Source organism: Neodiprion virginianus, chromosome 4 (assembly GCF_021901495.1).
Source record: "Neodiprion virginianus isolate iyNeoVirg1 chromosome 4, iyNeoVirg1.1, whole genome shotgun sequence".
In the NCBI taxonomy this organism is placed as follows: domain Eukaryota; kingdom Metazoa; phylum Arthropoda; class Insecta; order Hymenoptera; family Diprionidae; genus Neodiprion; species Neodiprion virginianus.
In genome coordinates this window covers 11036916-11059369 of record NC_060880.1, presented here as the reverse complement: position 1 = coordinate 11059369, position 22454 = coordinate 11036916, and the positions used below count along the sequence as shown (strand labels likewise).

Sequence of the window (22454 nt, the reverse complement as noted above, 5' to 3'; positions counted from 1 at the left end):
AACATTGCACGTCTAGGATCATCGCCATGTTGAGGAGTGGGAATGTTGCGCTCGATTATATACTGACGGATTGTATGTGGAAGACTGACTATTCCATCTCCAGCACACCCGCTTTTACCCTCTCGTGGATGAATTTTGTGGAAGTAGAGGGGGGTCGCATAGTTCATTTAAGGCGCATAACTGCATGAAAATTCGAACTTGTTGAATTCTCCACCAAGGTATTTCATTTGCAGACGATTTTCTCCGGCCATGCTACACATTTCAGTCAGCTGACTGGAATCTTCTTGTAGAACTCTTGCGATTCTCGGCGGTAAGAAGACGTTGTATTCTCCATCGATTGTCGCCAGAACACGTACCCCGAATTTTGTTTTGACCAGTCGTAACCCGATGACGTCATACACTCCCCCAATTTCGAGTTCCGACATCTTCTTGGTTGGCAGATTCTCCAGGCGGCTGACGTGGTTAACTTTTGCTAGATCCATCGCGTTTCGAGGTTATTTCACGAGCGAGAACAGTTCACAATGAGAATACGATGAGAACAGAGTGACGATCACGATAGACGTACGCTTTATATACCACCCACCCCCACTACAATTTTTCCATTGGACAAGTCTCGACACGCATATTGTGCGAGGAATTTTTATGGGGACGCTCACTATCCCAGATTGGTTTAAGTGCATTGTCAGCACTATCTCAAAGAGCAATTTCCTGGAATTTTTTCAATAGATCTGGCAAGTTTTTACCCTATCTGATTTATGTGCGGCTTTCCGGCGCCAAACAAGTCTCGACAGGAATTATTTTGTGTGTGTGTGTGTGTGTGTGTGTGTGTGTGTGTGTGTGTGTGTGTGTGTGTGTGTGTGTGTGTGTGTGTGTGTGTGTGTGTGTGTGTGTGTGTGTGTGTGTGTGTGTGTGTGTGTGTGTGTGTGTGTGTGTGTGATCCTATGGAAATAGCCGCCGAAAATGACCGGGGGGGGGGGTGCGCCGCGAGTCGCGAGGGGGGAGGGGACGAGTCGGGGGGGGGGGGCGGTGCGCCGTGAGTCGGGGGGGGGCTAGGGGGAGCTAGGGGGGAGCTAGGGGGGAGCTAGGGGGGAACTAGGGGGGAGCGCCGCCATCTTTGAGTTAGAACCGGCATATATACACTACTTATGTGTGGCTCCTTGAATAAGTGGTGTTCTGTATCATGAGTTTTTGGTACATACGGATTATCGTCAATATCACCTACAAGGTCCTCAGCTAGATTTACATAGTCACAACACGATGCGGGACCCAATCGCAGCGCGTTGTTATTTACTTTAAATTTGTATTTATCACGTTATCAACGCCTTGTTTTCCTACGACTTGATGATGTGTACTTAATAATGGAGGTGGTGGATATCTTAGATTAGGTAATATTATATGATTATTTGTAGACGCTGAAAAATTATTCGGACTTTGCCCATTTGTCATCACATTGCCTGTATTTGCAACTTGCGAATTGTTATGGCTATAATTCTGATAATTGATCTGAGATTGTGGACCAATTTGGTTATTAGCGGGTTGATAATTTATATATTGGCTATCATTATATTTATACGTTGTATTTCTAAAATTTTGAGATTGATTTATCGGATTACTGCTATTTTGATTTTGACGTTTTTCATTCTCTCGCTCTTGATATGTACTGTCCAATTGTGATAATGTCTGTTCTATTTGTTTGGTATCAGAAAAATTTACTGTTGCTAATATATCACGAATTCTGTTTGGCAACTGTTGTATAATGGTGTAATTGACTTCAAAAACATCTAATTTCGGAGTAAAATATTTGGCTTCAACAATTTGCTTGAAAAAATACATTTGTAATGATCCATCTTGTGATTTGTATTTTCGAGAACTCCACCTATTTTTTGCCTTAACTTGTATGGGAATAGAGTAAAATTTTTCCAGAAATGTTCGTTCAAACGCATCATAACTTTCAATCTGGTGTTTGATCGAACTCCACCATAACTTAGCTCTGCCTCTCAATTTATTCTCTATAATTCCTAATTTCCATTGACCAACAATATTTTTTAAATTAAAATAGCTTTCCATATTATCTAAGAATTCTATTGGATTTGAACTCTCTTCGTCAAAAAATTCAGGAATATTTACATCGATATGTGTCCTTTGTAAACTTGCTACCAATCCACTTACCAACGTTTCATCATTATTTACTGTTTGTGTCTGCCGAGGACGAATTGTTTCGAGCATTTCCCGCTGTTCTCGATTTTGATTCTTCAATATTTGAATTTCTCGGGCTAATTCGTCATTTCGTGTTTGTTGATTTTGTAACTGTGCCACACATTCCTTTATACCAGATAGACTCGCTAACTCTTCCTTAAGACGTTCCAACTGTTCTTCCATGTTTATATTTTGTTCACAACAACGTGAACACAACTCGTTGGTCGCGCGCCTTCCAGCTCACGCGAGGCAACCAGCCTCGCGTGCTTTCTAATCACGCGACCCAAAAGAAAGTGTGACGTCACGCACGCCGCTCACGCCACCCACGCAGCTGAGCGCGTTGCGTAAGCGCCAAACGCGGTCTCCCGCTATCAAGGATCCACCGAGGCTGGAATAAGAGACGGCCGATCAGACCGATCGGCAGGACACTTCGAGTTCAACGCCTTGACGCTTCCAACCGACTCCGAACGACACTGCTCCATCTCATCATCACGACAACGACTGACTGACCAAGCTGACTGACTTCACAACAGACTTGACGACGCGACGTTATATGACGGACTCCTTTTATCTGGCTTCGGCCAGCGACCAACAAAAATCAACTTCATCAAACCCGCCTGTCCCTTGGACACTACACCTAATAGACGTTCCCGCTCGACCGCTCACAAGACCACCAGCCGTGCTTCTCTCCTTGTGGGATGTTCGCCGAGCGCGACTGACTTCGCCGAGCTATTACCGGCACATCCCACCTCCTGTGTCACCATTTCCTGAACCGCAGCGGTCCTTTGCGACAATTGCCACCCAAACTACTGACAGCGAGTGGGAGTCTCCGGCAAAACCGACTGAGTACCGCCGTCCCTCAACGCCTCCCAGTTCGCCGGAGAGAAGGTACACTCCGCCACCCAGGACCGTGACCGATCCCTCTAGACGACTGACATCATCACTAACGCCTCCCAGTTCGCCGGAGAGCAGGTACACTCCGCCACCCAGGACCGTGACCGATCCCCCTAGCCGACTGACATCAACACTGACGCCTCCATCCCATTGCATTATAACTAAAACTGCACCATGCATCACTTGGCAGCCATGTAAATAATTGTACATATTGTAAATAAATTAAATAAATAGCATTATACAAATTAAACTCAACACCACAACTCATCTCTGATTCCAAGCGACTCACACCTTCCAAGCGGCTCGGTCGAAATACAAGCTCCCAAAGAGCGAACATATTTATTGTGGATTTTTGTGTACTTGACTTTGTCTCTTTCTTTGTTGATATTGGTGAATGTACAATTTTGGAACTAGTTTGAATAGTTAAACGGTTAGCCATCAATATATATTACATCTATTTTACATGACCTTATTGCTCTTCGTGCTGTATCATTAACATAAAACAAAATTGACAAATATATGAAAAAGATAAAAGGACTTTTGTTCGGGCGCCAATTTCGTAACGAATTGCTTGTTTGCCAAGCCAAGTACTATAAATGCATTATAGAGAAGTCATCGTATAATAATAAGAATGGTGAGACTGATAAAAATTGGTCGGGAATCGTGATGAAGGATGAAATAAACTAAAATAATAATAAATACTGAAAAATAACGCTTATCTTTTGGAGGCGTCGTACGATAAAAGCAAATGTTTTTCCGCTCTATTGAATCGTCAGTCCTTATGTATTGTTTATTTTAATCAATCTGATCATCGGATTCTGAATTTCGTCACTTTCCCAACAGGGTTCGCAAATGTTACAATAGAAAAACAAATAAATAAATAGTTAAAAATTCGGTCTTGGGTCTTATACGGCCATTACATAGATGTGGATGATTTGACGATTACTGACCGACTGACCATTCTCACAGCCTCACGATGATCGACACCACACGTATATGTGTGAACGTATACGTGTGATGTCCAGACTCTTACATCCTGATGAGACTAATGATTCTCAATATAAAGTTTTAATCACGCACTGTTGCAAATTGCAAAGAGATGATGGTAGGAATAACTGTGTTTTACTTATCGATGGTTATATTGTTAACATTTCAAATATTTGTCAAAGTGGAAAATCGATATACGTTATAGGAAATAAGTATAAATTTATGAAAGAGCTGTACAAGCTGGGAAGCTTCAGCAGTAATAGTTTCGGTATACAAATCGTGAAAGAATCACATACCATTCGAAGTCGGAAATTCAATGCAATTAAGGTAGTACGGTCGCGCAAGCTGAATTTCAAGAAATCTTTCAAACTTGGAATATAAGTAGTTAAATGCTTAATACATACGCTGTTAAAATTAGGAGGCGATTGACCTCGTCTAACAGGAGATATTTGCAATTAAAAATGATATTGTTTGTGTAGCAAATGATATGTACCATGGGGAAAGCGTGGGAAAATGGCAAGTGTTATTTTTTTTTCTTTGAAGGAATTTCACCGTTCTCACAAAAAATTAATACAACGAAGAAAAATATATTTTGAGCAATTGAAAAAAAGATGAAAATTATTTACCTCGTCGTTTACATAATGAATCAAAATGAATTACATATTTAAAGGATTACTTTTAGTGGACGGGATATGAGAAACAGTCACGAGTAAACGAAATGGCGGAGCATAAAAATGAGCGAGAAAATACGAAACAGCTAAAGACACAATAAAGTAATAAAAATTTTTCATTGGATACTAATAATTAGTAGAAATAATAATTATATAAAAACAAACATTTTTTATAACGTTTTATTAATTTATTTATGACAATCATATCAAATATAGAATATGTTAAACGAAATATCTATAACGAAGTATACAACAAAACTTCAGTGATAAATAATATTTGTCTATTAAAATATTCATTCATAATAAATATTTTTGAGCAATATATTAACAAAATAGATCATTTGATACAAATAGCATTACTTTTTTTCGAAAAACTTGACTAACTTATCAAGTACTCGTTTGTCTTTGGAAACTCTTGCCTTTTTATCACAACCAGGACTTTTTAAGTATTACATAAACTTTTCAGTTCCCTCACTTTGATATTTTGTTACTAAATCATTATATTTTATACCTTCAGTAGCCATTTTTTTTTTAAATATGATCTGACACTATGCCTTTTAAAGGAGACAAATCTATCATTGCAGTGGCAGTAATTTTTAATTCAGTTACATTATTTAAATATGTTCTGTGAGATTTAGAATTGAAAAATAAATTATTTTCATCAGTTAATGCGACTAACCGCTCTAAGATATTTACATCATACATTGCTTCATGAAATTGATCATCTAACTTGACATTCAAATGTTCACCAGCTGGTGTTGAAAGTTGAAATTCACCTGGAATTTTTTAGTGCCAAAATGTTTTTTAAACAAAGGCAATGAGTCAGAAAACCCAGCAATTTTATCAAAACCTTGCACCATAGAGCATTTCAAAATTGCACGGAGTAAATGCGATTCATCAAAATTCACGTTATGCGCAACAAGTAAACATGGTTTACATGATAGGCTTAAAAGTTGTCGAAAGCCTCGAAGCGCATCCTTCAGCGGAACAGACAAAACTTTGGTTCCCCTTAGGTATAAATCACCTTTTATATTCTTTAGTCCAGTATGGACAGAAGACTTTTCATCAATGTGCTCTGTTGGATTTATGTAAACACTAAACGCTCGACCTTCACACGATGGCGCAATTTGTAAAATTTCGTCCGATTTGCTGAAACCAGACGTTTCCAAATCAAAATATACTAGATTCCAGGTCTTAGGTGTTATTTTAATCTCACTGCTTTCCAATTGTGAGTTACCAAAGTCTATGGAAGCCTCACATGACTCGGAAAAACCGAAAATTGGCTGATATTGTATACCTTCTGTGCTCTCATTTTTTTTCTTCAACTTCTCGCGTTCTTCGGCTACAGAAATCCTTTGTTTTTTAGCATCCGGTAATTTAGCAGTTTTAGATCGTTTTTCCCGCTTGAGATCAGATTGTTTAGCATAGAAAGCTGTGTACTGCCCTGATGGCAGCCCCAAAGTTTTGCGAACCTTCATGAGGTATGATTCACCATCATTTTTCACACACACTGAGCTAGCAAGACGAAAACTCGACGATTCACTTCGGCTTTAACAAATATTCTTGGGTGATTTGTGAGCCATGATATTGTTAAACGACTCATTCGCTTGACTCGATGCAGCAATCAAGAATTTCTGAGCATTGGCGGCGTACTTTGTAAATGAAGCAGATAATTCATTATATAGTAAAGTATCTGAAAGGGTGATTTTTAGTCAAGTAGAACCATTTTTCCGGCTACACCAACGCCACAATTTTCGTGGCAATTAAATAAATGATCTGGAATACTACGTAACGTATTTGCTAAATTCTTACAGTTGCCGGAATTTTGAGCAATAGCATATCCAAAGCATTTTTTAATGTGTTCAATGGTACCTTTTTTTTATTTCTTTGTAATTAGCTAGTTTGTATAAATCCTTGCCGAAATTTTTTTTGAAATGATTTTTTATCACAAAGCTTGTTAACATTTTCTGGATTTTCTCGACGTACAGCCGCAATCGTCGAACTGTCCTCATCGCCAATTAATACTCGAGCAGCAAGATTATATTCTTTAAGAATCTTATCGTCATTTATTAATGCTGCTCCAGCATCTGCCTGCATCGCTTAAGCACTGCCCTCAAAATTTTTTCCACTGTTGTGGTCATCTTTGCTTTTATCTTGATCAGAGTATTTACATTTCCGAATCCACAATCCGAGTGAACACCGCGGAGCCATCGCCTCGGGAGAGAGGGGAGTGATTGACAGGCGCTCGGGACACCCACTAGCGTCATAGTGAATGCTCCGCAACATATATTGTTTATTATAAATTATTCTTTAACTATTACTATTAACTAAGCCTGCATTCCCGATCGTCAAAACCGACATTGTTGTTGATTTAGGTGACTATAAGTGTTATAACCATTTTTGTTATTATCTATGTAATTATTTGTGATCGGTGTTAATATAATGTTTTAGTATCGTTTCTACACCAACCCAAGTCGTTGAGACTCAGGAATTATTATTTCCGCAACCCTTTTAAGTTATAAGAGTCACTCTAGTTTGTCACCAATTAATTAATCAATAAGTCAACACATTTTTGAAGAACACCTTGTTCTGGATGTTTAAGCAAAAAACAATTTTGTAAAATATGTACAATTATAAATCATTACTATACCAAAATTTTCAAATTCAAGGTGGAAGTAAAAATTCCAATGTATGTAAATTTCACAATTATCTCCAAATCATTATTTATATACATAAGTTTCTATTGCAGAGACTTAACAATGATGATTGTTGGGCAGGTTGAGATAACCAACACGTGTTGTTGCAGTGAATAATCGCTATAAGTAAAGGAATATTTAGTACAATATTGTATGTATATAACTATGACTAACTTATATTACTATACGGATCTTACCTAAATCAACACAAATTGTTGGCATTCTATAAGTTGGAAATGAGTACGACTATTACGCAGCATAGTTTATCCACGACTGCTTCTTTCGAGTCCAGTCGTTCGTAACGCCCACGCTTAGCCGACCAGTCCTAGGACTCACGCATGTAAACCAACAATAAGTTCGGAGGCCGTCAAACTTACATATATTAATATAAGTGTTGTTTGGCACACTCCACGAATATTTTTACAGATACAGATGTAATAAGATTACATCAGTGCCTGTTAAAATATTCGCAGAATATTCGCACTTCCGACATCAATAAGTATATGTGTAAAAAAGTATTTTTTTAAGTGATAGAGATAATTGCAAAGAAATTGACGCAGCGTTATTGCGGAAAACCAAATAAAACTTACAGCAATTCACACAATTTTTCGACGTTATCAATCACTAGTTGCCGTTCTTCTTCAGCAGCTTTCCTACAGCTTACCTGGGCACCCTTTTCAATTGCAGGGCCAACTTCTCTTTCATACCTCTTAAACATTTTCGTAGAAACTCCAGGCATATTTGAACAAGCCAATATTTTGTTTAGTCCAGCGCAGCCATAGCCAGCATGTACAGCACCTATGATAAATACGTAAAAATCAGTATTTTATTTACTCACAATGATTAAATTTTATTTTCTTTCGAGTAACCATACAATTTAATGAGTTATCATGTTTCAATAAAATAATAATAACTAATGTATATTTAATAAACTTATTGAGTACTACGCCCGTGGTGGTAGCAGAATGTTTACATTTTTTATTATTGTGGACGGCATGAGATTTTCCAGTTGATACTCGTGTTATAGCATTACATTTCATACATTCGACTCTCAGGATAGAATCTAACCCTGAACGTGTTTTATCCACTGTATCATCGAGACAGAGTACGTTAGTACATTGACAGCATTTTAAGTTTTTACATAATTCTCTCATTTCTACTAGACGAGGACCCTCTAAGAGGTTAGACGTAACAGGTTTATTTGCTGCTTCTTTTTTCGCTTGTAAACTACTCGCTATTTTAATTTTTTTATCCAGCACTTTTTTTTTTTTTTTATAAAACGTCCCTTATGACGAAGTCGATCTCCCATTATTAGTTACTAAATTAAATCACTTCAATAACAATAAAATAAATCAAATACTTATGTTTACGTCAAGAATAAACTACCCATGAAAAAATGTTCAAACGGCCCAAGCTCGGCACAGTATTGCGCCAACGCTGTCCGCCGGATGCCCGACAGTTGGTGTCACTACTAGGCCGACGCTTGAACCAAGGTTGGAGTGATAGGAACGGTCCTACGGTAAACTAGGACTGATAGATAGCATTGGGCCAGTACTGGTTGGGAAAATAACTCGATACTCCGCCAACGTTGGCCTGACGATTGGATCAATACTGGCGTAGAGTTGGAATCACTACTATGCTAACCCTCGGGGTACAAGTTGGCCATTCATCAACCAGCATTCCACCAAAGCTGATACCAATGCTGGCCCGGTTTTCTTGGCAGTGTCGGGCCAGTGTTGCGTGCGAAAACAACCCAACGCTCCGCCAATTTCGGCCTCACGATTGGGCCAATACCGGCGTAGAGTTGGCATAAGGACTGTGCCAATCTTTTTGCTCAAAGGCGATTCAATAAAAACAGGTCATTGAAAAAAACCGATTTTTTAATATATTTTTAATGTATTTTTCTACTATATATTCTAATATCCCACGTAATGCTAATATCATACATATATGTATAATACTAATATCGTACATATCGTACGTAATACATAATCTCGTCATTCAATGATGAAATGTCGTTTTTTTTTTTTTATTTTTGTTTCAATTCGTATTCGTATACTTATATTGTGATGAAAATTAAGATTATAATTATGAAGAGATCAAGATACTATAAAATAATATCACATCGAGAGGATTATCACATGAAGTTAAAGATAGTAAGTCGCAAAGATAATAAATCATCACGCCCTATTTGTTATTATTTTTGTCGTTAGGACCGATTGACATCCGTGCCGCACGACCACCCTCGCGATCTCCAGCCCCCGCTAGCCAACGGCTCAAATATGGCAGTAAAGCGGTGGATTCGTCGGTAGGAAATTTTATCTGGAAAATATCTGTAAAGAGAGAAAAATATTAAATTGTTTTCCACATATTGTTGCGCAGACCAATTATTTTTGATAGTAAAATACAAATAAACATACCTCGAATGCACTTGAAAGTGTTCGTCGCTGCAAAAGAAAGTTTGCCTGGGTTGTTTTTAGTCTTACGTCCACATCCGCTATATTGCAGTTGGACATCTTTAGTGATGAGAGCTGGCATTGTACGATTGAACGCACGTTTGATGTTGCAAGATACAAAAATCAATGATGTGATCACTTTTTTCTGAAACATAAAATATTACTAGAAATTAGAAAAGTAAGAACACATGATATTATTTTCAGAAAATATATACGTACCAGAGCATTACGCTTGTCATCAGACACGGCAATTGTTCTGTCGAATTCGATAAAAGCTTCCTGAGAAGCGAATGGTAGCACATCATTTAGTTGTGCCCTCGTTGCGTTAGTTCCATCATCGATGTCTGGTTGTACTTGGAGAGTCATGGCGATCATATTTTTGAGCTCGTCAATTTTTTTGTTTATATCATGCATTACACGGTTCCACAAAAAAAATTTTGTTCTTCGTCCTAAAGTTTATTTTATGATTTTCTGGTTAATTATGAACAAAAACGAAAAGAAAACACCTTTTTTTAGTATAAAGTTTGCTTTTGTAATAGTTATAGTAAAAATACTCATTGTAAAATTTTTTTTAAATATTAATTATTTTAAATACATTAAAAAATACCGCGCGATCAGAGTTGGGTTTTAACGTTCAGACAGTGCTTCTAGATGGCACTCGAGTGATAAACAACGATCAGGTGTTTTGTAGAAGTCCAGAATAACTGAAAATGTACTCATTAAAAGTACATATGCTGCATGCTCATTTAGATAAATTTAAAAACAACATAGGAGCGTATTCAGAAGAACAAGGAGAACGTTTTCATCGGGACATTTTGAGCTTCGAACAACGTTGTCAAGGCCAATGCAATGAAAACATGATCGGAGACTATATTTGGGGTTTATTGAGAGAAAGTACTTACGAACATAAAGGAAAAAGTAAAAGCGTGCACTTTTTAATTATTTTCTACTTTTTTGTAACTTATTTTGACAGTAAAACTTAATAAAAATAATAAAAATGTTTATTTAAATGGTTTCATCTTTAATTGATAATTAAAACCACAGATTTTGAAAAATATCGTTCAATCGGTCTCCTAAATACAAAAGCAAACTTTTTCATGCTATATATTTTTTTTTCGTCTAATTACGAACTAAAGAATCGAAATCTAATACTTTAAAGTCGAGGTAAAATTTTGTGTTGATCCGTGTTATCGATCGTTTGGCTCCGGTGATATTTTTTGAAATTCTTGTCTCCATTACAAGAAACACTTGGAGAAGATAATCTTTCGATATACGTGAAAATCATAATAAAAGGATTAGAAATAAAAATGGCAATATATAAAAATTGTATATTATAAATTGTGGTTAACAATTGTAGAAAGCCAATAACTATTTACTTTTCTTTTGTTTATTTCATTCAACATTTTTTCGGTTGTTACATCTATTAAAAAAAACTTTTGGTTTTTTCAGAATATTCTATACATTAACCAATAAGATATGATTTTTTTTAGCTGTCTATCAATTGTCGAAAAATAGACCAAATTGCGCTTCTCAATTGCATTTTTTTTGTATTTTTTCAAGGTATTTTATACAAAATAATTGCTCAATGCTGCGGAGGAGAATATAATACCTGCATCGTTTTTCGAATTTTGTATCGGCCCAAGTTGCTCTGCGGGCAAACTTTCATTGACCAGCGTCATTGATGGCAATCTTCCATCTAAACAAATTTAAAAACGGGTGCGTGTACTTAGGTACGCGCGTGAGAAGTTATACTTCTTTGGCATCATTGAAAAACAATAAAACAAAAAACGGATGTCTTACATTATATTTAAATAATCTATTGAATTTTTGTCCCGAACTTTTTATTAAATGTTCTATTAAATTTAATTCTCTATTTTGTAAATATTAAAAAACCAATAATAAATATTCAACACTGATAATTTAATAATATTTAGTATTAATTATATTCAATAATGATATTTTAATTAATATCAATAAATAATACATACGGATAACTAACCTTAATTATATTGGAGCACTTGAAAAAGTATTTTAGCAGTAGAATTTAAATGTATTCTCTTCGATATTAACCATACATTTTATGTAGTCACTTTACTCCATGAATAATAGTGACAAAATGTTATCCACAGTGCATCTGTAAAATAAAAAAATTCTCAATCAGTGATATTACTGCTTTATATATTTTTCTGCCTAATTTTTGACTGTAATTGAAAGTATAAAATACAAAATTTTTTGTAGAACAATAATATAATAATCGTTAAAACAAAAAAAATAAAAAAAATTAAAAAAATTGAAGGATATTTGACAAAAAGGAATTTGAATATTTTTGAAAAAATGAAATGTCGCATGATGATTGGAAATTTCTCCGATATTTCGATATGAGTGAAATCAATTTCAAAAAAAATAAAGTATAGAACTATTAATGAAAAATTAATTCAAGAAAAAGGTAGAGTTAAAATGAGAACGATAATATATTTTAATAAATAATGCAATATTGGTATACTCACTTTGTAAAAACCTCAATTATATTGGAGCACTTGAAAAAGTATTTTAGCACAATTTTTTCACTAATATTCACAAATAGTAAATAATATTAATCCAAATATTCAATTTAAATCACTACTGAATATATTTTATTGCCACATATATAATTCGCACTTGTATGAAAATAAAACACGTGTTGTGACTGTAAAAACTAAAACCATGTGGATAAATATTATAAATAAATATGAAAACAGTGATCAGAGGCGACAAGCGTACCAACTTTAGCTTTTGTTCGAGACTTAATGAATTCGGTTGAGTGGGCAACTTCATCCTGTTAATTTTGTGTTACAGTGATGCGCGCGCATCTTGAAATTTCACTCTCATCAGTTTTTCATAACGCGCCTAAGAACCATCGATTCCAGCGAAGCCATCAACTCAGTGAAAATACGCAGCCTTGATTTTTTCATCCGGTAAGGACTACTGCGAGCTGTCCATTTTTCGAGCAGTAATTTTATTACTCCTAAAAATAGGAGGTACATCAAATCGAGCGAAACAGACTTGATAATGTTGAATTCTAGCAATAGAAGAAGCGCTGTGAGCTGATTAGGCAAATGATGATTTTCATTTGTTTTTCGGTGGAATGATACCTCCGTTCTTTTTGGGCAATCAAGATCTGGATACACTCGCTTCCAGTTGATGGTGACACCTTTCACTGTACAACGTTCACACGCATGGAAACCTCCTGGACTTTTGATGCACTTGAGGAATGATCGAGCCGGTGAATCACATATTAATGTAGTGATCCGAAACGTGAATTTTTTTCCAGCAATGACGACACCACCTGTGATCAATGCCTTTGCTTCGGAAACGAAGTCTTTCAAAAACTCAGACACAGTGTGTGGCTTTGAATCGCCGAAATAAATTGCAATCACGAACGGTCGACATTCGAAATTATCGTGATGAATTTTCATCAAGATGTGCCAGAACTGTTTGTTCCAGCTGCGGTACACTTGGACACCATCTATATTTACAAATACGTTGATTTGAGTATCAGTGTAAATATCAGGAGAGATTTTTTTATTTAATTGCGTTTCTATCCCAATGTACGCATATTTCCCTAGAGTCCCTTTTTAACTGAGCATTGACTGCACATTCTTGTACTGACGAGTACCCGAAAGTGTCTGCGCTGTTTTCGGTAAGTTTACATATCCTTCAGAGCGAAGTAATGTCAGAAGGTCTGTGAGGATGTTATGGGGCAGCGTTTCGGCATGTTTTAGTGCAAAAGCGACCAGCTTTTCTTTCAATGTCGGAACTTCGATAAGACAAGGCTCAGATTCTTCATCGGATTTCTCATTTTCGCCACCCGTTGACAAATCATCCAATTGCTCCGAAAATTCTTCGATAAATTGTTCATCAGATTGTTCGTCGAATACGCCGTCCGATTGCTTATTATTCAGAATATCTGAGCACTTTTACGTTGATAATTGTTTATTTTCAACAATGTGCTCGAGTTCTTCTTTACATTTGTACCCCACCTCCTCTTCTGTATTTTATATTTTCGTTATTTTATTTAATTCTCGACCTTTCTTCACACTATAATATCTTTTGGACATGACTGGTGATTTATTTACACTGTTACATATTATATTTACTTATTTACACACTGTGCACTACAAAGTTTTTTGAGATTAAAAAAATGCAAAAGTTAATAATGAGAATCAATCGTTTCCGAAGAATGAAGAAACCTTTCAAAAAATATTAACAATAGAAATTCACAAACTTATGAAAAATATTTTTATAATGTATTCACAGACGAATGATAAATAAAAATTCAATATAGCTTAATCGTTTTGTTGTTCGATTACATGACGCTAAATATGCTTGAACTGAGCATGGGTTCAGCAATAGCAAATTACATTGGCCCAAGGTCGGGGCAACGTTAATCACCAGCGGTCGTTTGCCATCGTCACAACGATATCGGCCTAGAGTTGGCAACTCGTTGCATGCCAATGCTCGAATTGAGCATGGGCTTGGCAATGGCAAATAACATTGGCCCAAGGTTGGAGCAACATTGGTCACCAACGTCGTTTGCCATCGTCACAACGATATCAACCTAGAGTTGGCAACTCGTTGCATGCCAATGCTCAAATTGAGCATGGGTTCGGCAATGGCAAATAACATTGGCTCAAGGTTGGAGCAACGTTGATCACCAACGGTCGTTTGCCATCGTCAAAACAATATCGGCCCATAAATGGCCATTCGTTATATGCCAATGCTTGAACTGAGCATAGGTTCAGCAATAGTGAATAGATTGGCCCAGGTTTGGGCCCAACGTTGACCGTCAACGATCATTTGTCCAGTGCCGCGCCATCACTGGCCATATTGTAATCGTTAGCAATTTTTTCCTGGGTATACGTGAACCCGGGCTGTACAAGGCGAGTAAGAGAAAAAATAAACGACGTTGCCAGGTATTCGTACAGACAAAAGTTATCGTAGTATGAGCGTATCTGTATAGAGAGTATAATAGTGTGAGGGGCACAGTCCAGTCAAATAAACTTGGTCTACAATATTAGTTCCGTAGATACGTAAAACATAGGTGGTGAGCCAAAACTTTTGGACTGGACTCTCCGGAAAGAACTACCTTAATGCAAAAGTCTTTAAAATTCCTTGCAAGGATGACTGCTTTATTACACATCCAATAATTTATACGTATGGAACTATCAATTTATAAGTAAAATAAATTAGTTTTGTACATGGCGTCTGTTCCATTTTTCACACAAAATTATACGTGAAAAAATCTGCTAAAATTTTAGCATACATTTTTTCTCAACTTTCAGCTGATAATAAGTATTGGTCTTAAAATAATATCTTCCAAATATCGAACCTAAGGATCGTAAAAAATAATTCAATAGATATTTTGATTTTTCCAAACTTAACACATTCACTCATGGAAAATCGTGTTTTTGTCTGCTTTGTCTAGAATTATATAGAACTTTTGATGATAAGTTTTACATCCCAGGAAGTAATTAAGAATAATTTATGTTGAAATTGTACATTATTGCTACAGTATTCTATAGGTTAATATACCGAAGCTATGTGTATCGTAGATACTGGGATGAAACTCGCTTATCCAAGCCAGTAGAATAAGTATTTCTTTGAATATTATACGATATTAATAATAAATTTCGATGGCAATGTAATACCGAACTCTCAAGTATGTACCGATAATATTATAAATTAATAATTAAATCGGTTTTAAAATGACTATGAATTTGGCCTGTCTTACAACTATTGAAATAACGTTTTAAAGTTCTTGGGCGTTCTTGATCTTTAACACTCTAAGTAATAGTAATAATAATAATAGTCACGACACTTCCTTATCCGAAATGGAGAAGTTATGGGTGCAACGCTTACACAGGGGATTAATGTAAATTGTTGAAAATAATATTTTTTCTCAAATTATAATATTATCTGCACATATTACATAGTATTTATTTGGAAGTTCATAATTAAAAACAAATATTCATACATGTGCTATGGGTTATTTTTATCCTGTTTTGAGGTTAGAATAAAGGCTCAATTGCGTTTCTCTGTAGAATCAAAAGATTTTTTTTATTCACACTACGTACAACATGGTTCATTTCCTTAAATCTTTCCTGTAGAATCGAAAGAAACAACATTCGAAGCTGTTATTCCAATCAATGTAATTCTGTATGTAGTTCTGTTTACCTTTTGTCTCTTTCCTCCTAACGTCGGTGACATAGATCGCGACCGTAAGAGAAGCGGCGATACGAGTAGACGAGAGTCCCGATTTTCTTTACACGTACTTTAGGGTATTAAACATCAAAAACATGGCGAAAAAATTTGTAATAATAGCAGATCGTGATAACAAGAAAAAAAGTTTATCCCAGCAAATGGATAAACAAAGGAGAAATGACCATCTCAATGCCACCGAATGACGTTTACTTGAACAAATGTGTCAGAGAATTAGACGATCCACAAGATAACTGGATTGAATGCACATTTACAAGAATCGTTAAATATGTATAATGGTACGCTTAACAAAATATGTATTACAAGAGTACTTGTAAACTGATAATGAATGATCTGTTCTTTATAAAGTACGTAGTTTGAATCAACGTTTTTTCGTACAATAAGTAGAAAAGATAAATAAATAAATAGTATAATGCGAATACTTGAAAAAGTAAAAAATTTATTTATGCAAAAGTGAAGGAGTTAATTTAGTTAATCTGTAAAGAACAGCCCATGCGTGGATATACTATTTAATATTCGTCAACAACATGTTTTCAGATAATTATAATGATGCGATACGTGAATCTAAAGTAAATAGTGTTAGCGGCTGGCTAGGGATTGGATCGGGTTGGTTATTAATGATCACTCTGTTGTAGCTCGATGACGATGAATATTATGTTATTTATTATTACCGACACAAAACTTAACAATACTGACTGGATAACTAGTTCTAGGTTTATTCTCGTTTATTATATCTCGATCTTCTTCTCGACTCTCCCTACTCGACTACTCTCGTGCCAACCTCTATACCTCTTGTCTGCTCTTACTAGCAATGTTGCCAACAATAGCATCGAAGATGTTACTGAACCCAGTGACGAAGAGAAATTAGAGCAATCTAGAACATTTCGTAGTATAAAACTGGTTATGCAAGACGGTGTTGCACCGTCTGCAAAGAAGCCACGCATTCCACAATTAAAGAACGATAAACCGCCATCACTAGTCGTCGGTAAATTTGTTAGGTCCAAGAAAATTGAAAAAAACGCAAAAATCAAAGGATGTCAAATTGGTTAATAAAGATAATTTAAATGGCGATAATTCACGGGAGGATAATGAACATAGCAATCGTTTAGATGGCGATGATTCAAATGAAGATGATATACTTAGCGAACTTTCGCGTGAGGAAAATCAAGATGGCAAACGTTTACATGAGGAAATTAATGAACATCACGAATATTTACACGAGGAAAATCCAGATGGAGATGGTTCAGCTTGCAATATGCAAAATCTAAATCGCAACAAAGGTATTGAGAATTGGTTCTTAATATTCCAATATGAACAAGTATTTATTAACTTAGTCCATGAAAAAGGCACTTGTTGGCTTCATTAGTATAATTACGTTCTTATTTTCGAATAAAGACGCTCTTTCTTCAACTTACCTTCGTTAAAACAATTTCGTTTGCAAATAAAGGTAATATTAAATTGAATGAATTTTTACATTTTCATAATGGAAACGTTAATAGTTTGTAGGGTATAAATGAATAAAATTGAGATACTGCATTTGCACGTTTCCTCTCTCACCATACCGTCGCACTCTACATGGTCTTTGCTATGATGAGGGGAGAAAGAGAGAGCGCAGGCACACCAGTATGTTCAATATGTTCACTTATAGTTGAACTTGTTCGATGAGCGCTTGAAATATCGAATATAATTAATAGTGTGAAATATATATCAGATAATAGCTATTAATTTCTTTATCATGAAAATTAATGTGTACTATACCTTCAACAAATGCAGTAATCGTTGGTTATGATATTTATGAAAATTTGTATATCGTGCTTTTCGATAAATCAAGACAACCTCATGTTTGGTTACATTGTTTACGAAAACAATCCGCAAGTAAAATTGGAGTTAAAAAAGTCAAATAAAACTATCAAAATAGTGGCTAAACATCTATTAATTCCACTTGATTCTTGAGAAAAATTGTTTTAATGACAACGAGATCAAGAGCGCGTTTTACCTGAAAACAGTCGTCAGCCGCGCCAAGCCTTTTTCATGGAATATATGTAAGTTTGACGCCTTGCTCAAACCTAGCCGCCTGGTCCGCTGATCATGTGACTAGTGGGCAGGCGACCGAGACACTCGCTACTGACGGCACCGGGCAGTCGTTGACAAGCTGTGCTACGACACAGGCACGCACTCACGACTACCTTTGCTATACCGACAAATTGTGTTGATTCAGGTATGTTAGAACGAATACTTGTACTGTATTCGTCTGTAACTTATTATTGTATTATTGTTGATAACAGTTGATTACTGCAACAACACGTGTTGTTATCTTAAACCTACACTCCCACAATTTATCTCATGCAAGTCTCTGAATCGAGATCTCCCTACATATATACTATATAATAATTCCTAAAATGATGTAAATGTAATACATGTTAATATTACATACCAAGAGAATATCTTGAAAGTTAAGACGCGGTCACCGCCGACTCGGCACCACTCACGTTCTTCGTCTGTTTTTCGCCGGCTGGCCATCCCATATTTAGTTCTCAACTGCGAAAGGCCGAAATATGATTGCATCGACGACGACGACGATTATGTTTTCATTTATTGTATGGGGCATTTCCTGTCAAATCGTCCATGAATAATAATTTGAATTTTTATGGGTGATCACACCTAATGTGATAAGCTTTAAGGATTTTTTTCGATTTTCGACCTTTCGCAGTCTGAAATTAAATATCGGATGGCCAGCCTGCGAAAAACAGACGAAGAACGTGAGTGGTGCCGAGTCGGCGGTGACCGAGTTGTAACTTTCAAGATAATCTCTTGGCATCTCTCCATTTAATAAAAAAGTTCTGAACAAATGAAAAAGAAGTAACAACAGGCGAAGAAGATTATAATAACAATAGTATCAAAAAGATTGTAATAACAATAGTATACGCATGAAGTTGGCGGTGGAGTGAGAGGCCGAAAACAAAACAAAAAGCATCTAGCAAACAAAACTTCCGTTGACAGCTGTCATCGGCTGTTTATGACAATCTTTGACAAATATCTTTATGGGTATCTGTTTTTGACACGCAAAAAATAAACATGCAAACGAGAATTATCAAGATGATTCCCGACGGGAATTGTCTTTTTCGCCCGCTGGCGTATTGTGTATAAGGCACTCAAGATCGACACGCAGAGGTGAGACTGAGTATCGTTTCAAATATATCATACTGGCAAACATGTCAGCAGAAGTAATGAAACAGAACTCGAGGAGAGTTATATCAGAGAAGAAATAGGTTTTTTCGGATCCTGTAAATCCTTGATCCGGTTAACCACCAAGTAAAGCCTTTCCAGTTTCTTTGTAGTTTCAGACATCGTCCTTTCTGTCTTCAAGGTTGAAAGTGCCAGACAGAATCTCCGGGATTAATTTTATATCCCTTGCTCGAATATCATAACGAGTTTTTAATTTGTCTGAAGCCATAGAAATTCTACTTATAGTAAAGCTATGTATTTCTTCTACTATGGGGGAAATAATAACTACAGCAAGATTCAACAGTTGCAGACCTGTCATCAAATCAGCATATATAAATTCACCTGTCTAACAGACACTGTATTAGGAAATAGTGAGGCAGGGGCGAAGCCTCTAGTATTTCTAAATAATTAGAATCTGACAGTCGTAAAAACAAAGACGCTTTAGCTTGCAAGGAAAATTCATCGGATAATCTAAATGTACAGTCAATTTATAACAAGTCTAATGATATTAACAGTAAATTAGATCAACTGCTTCGTGAGTACAAAATCATAATAATTTATACTCTTTGACACTTTCTTTGAACGTTCTTATAATTAAATATCGTGATACTCTGAATCTTATAATCGTAAATAATGTACAGTTTGTAAATAAATCTAACTTATTTATAGAAGGACAAGAAGTCCTGATACAACTGTTAAATAAAATTAACGTTAACCAAACTGAGCTTGAAAACAAATTGTAAAATACTAAGACTGGAAGAACGAATGAGAGTGAAGGATGTACAAAACTATCAGCATCAGAAAGAATATTGATTGAAAAGTTGTTTCCGGTGGATGATAAAAGTAAAACTATGGAAGCTGTTGGAACAGCATTGATGAGAGAGAAAAATGTGACAGCTCCGGTAATTCTTATAATTCTATTACAGTAATATTACCTCCCAGACGACGTGCAATTTTATTCACAATTATTTGCTAAACTGTATATTAATTATAAGTATAGTACAATTCGATACTAATGCGAGAAAATAATTTCATAACACTCCGTGTGTAAAACGCTTGATTATCGTACGCTAACGTACTTCGATTTGAGCCTTATATACCTTTAAGCACGTATAAACTGCACAACTCATGTTTTTGTGATATTTATTAACAAATAAAGAAAATACTGCTATGTATAACATTTTTACAGATTACATACATCAAAACAATAAAAGATGAAAATTCCCGTGACGGGATAATCACAATATTACTGAGACTGGTTATTGTAGAGGTTTTAGTTAAATATTTCTACAAAGGACAAGAAAAAAATAAAATCACAATGGAGAAAAATAAAAGCTTCAAATATATAATGTTATGCGAGTGCATTTATGGTAAATCATAATCAATCAAAGCAATAGTGCAAAGTTGATCGTATCGATATGACGATAAGAATGTGTAATAAAAAATTGAGTAAATTTTATCGTTTCAGAGGCTGTGAAGCGAAAATATAATAATGTAGATGAAGCGATCATGAAAGTAAGTGTTTCATCATGACTTGACTCAGCTGTCACACGATAGAAAAGAAAGCAAAGGTAATTAGGCGATAAGCTAACTTTTTTCTGAATTCTGAGTAATCATTTAATGAAAAATGATTTCAGGGGGCCAACGTACACAAAATCAAATAATACTCAGGAGCTGTAAATCTCTCGCGCATAAAACCGCGGATTAAAGTTATATTGCTGTTTATTCTTACGTAGCGTAAGTTCTCTAAGAAGAATAGTATCGTTCAGCAATACCGTGGTCGATATCGGAAAATATTCAACTGACGCAATAAAGAATTCAACGAAAAAGCATATATCAAATGATACAGAAATTGGATGTTATTTATCGAAATAAAAATCTGAAATTCAATGTGAAATGTCATTAACAAGTGGAAATCTGGACAAACAGAGGTAGGCAAGTGAAAACAACGTTTATTGTAAACAGATTCTTTATTGACATCAGATTAAAAATGCGTTTCATTCACGATTTGGTTCGTGCATTTTATTGGAAGGTAATATCCAAAACTATCGAAAGCTCCTATCTGATAATAATAGCTTCCAATATTTTCAGGTACGAAATAATTCATCGTCTAGCGGAATTGAAGTTGTCAGACATGGAAGCATGTAAGTAAATTCCTAATTCCGTGATCTTTGACTATTATAATATGTTAACATGGATTTAATGATAAAATTATTTTTTTTTTTTTTCAGCAGGCTCAAAGTTTGAACTTTGATTAACACGAGGAGAAATATGGCTTACCTGATGGTCAAAACGTTTCGGTGGCAAGGATCCTGGTTTCTGAAGCGGTGCAATCATTACAACAATCAAACCTGGTTGTTCCGTCAGACATCAGGTGTCAGAGTGAATTTCATGAGGTCATCGCCACCTTAACATTAGCTGAGGCAAAATTGAAGAACGGGATACACTACAGATCATACTGGCTGAATATCTCATCATTTTGCTTTGATCGAGCCAATAGCGATAAGTTTGTTACTTAACCGTTGCTGCCAATTCATTCTACCGAGGAATCACTCTGTGCAACATTGTAATTCAAGCATTATTATTGACCAGAGTTGTTTTTCAAACTTCATACCATTCAATTTGGTATCTTACTTTGACGCTTACTTTCACCCTCTTCGGCAATAAATTCAGATAAATAGTTCTTCAAGTCCTCCATTAGATTTTAGGGTTGAATTTTGTGAGGCAAACTGAACCAATCCAAATCTAGAAATGTTGAATGACTTTAATTAAAAATGTATTTAAACTCAATCTCAGTTGACGGTGTCATCTGGCTAGCTAGTTGCAGTTATCACCCGTGCTTCGGTCTCGTGGAACCCGAGTAAAGTGTAAAGTATGTATTCACTTACTAGTGCACGTTGCTTTACAAATAATCACTTGGTCTGCTTTAGGATTCACTTACTCGCTCACTGTTTAATTGCAATGCAATTTATCGATAGCTTGAAATCAAACCCAATTTTACACTCTTTACGGGGTCCTATGCTAAGACTGAAAGCTTGTGAATCTCCATTTATCGCAATTATGTCTCTATT

General features: G+C 35.8%; 1 protein-coding gene across 1 annotated transcript; it reads right to left on the bottom strand.

Annotated features, from left to right (window-relative positions):
- Positions 1–1159: 1159 nt before the first annotated feature.
- On the bottom strand, positions 1160–3517 carry LOC124302493 (uncharacterized). The gene is made up of 2 exons (XM_046758725.1): positions 3430–3517; positions 1160–2387 (listed from the first exon to the last, which is right to left on the bottom strand). The coding sequence occupies exon 2, from the start codon at positions 2377–2379 to the stop codon at positions 1288–1290; it is 1092 nt and encodes a 363-aa protein (XP_046614681.1). The 5' UTR covers positions 2380–2387; positions 3430–3517; the 3' UTR covers positions 1160–1287.
- Between the last annotated feature and the right edge of the window lie 18937 nt (positions 3518–22454).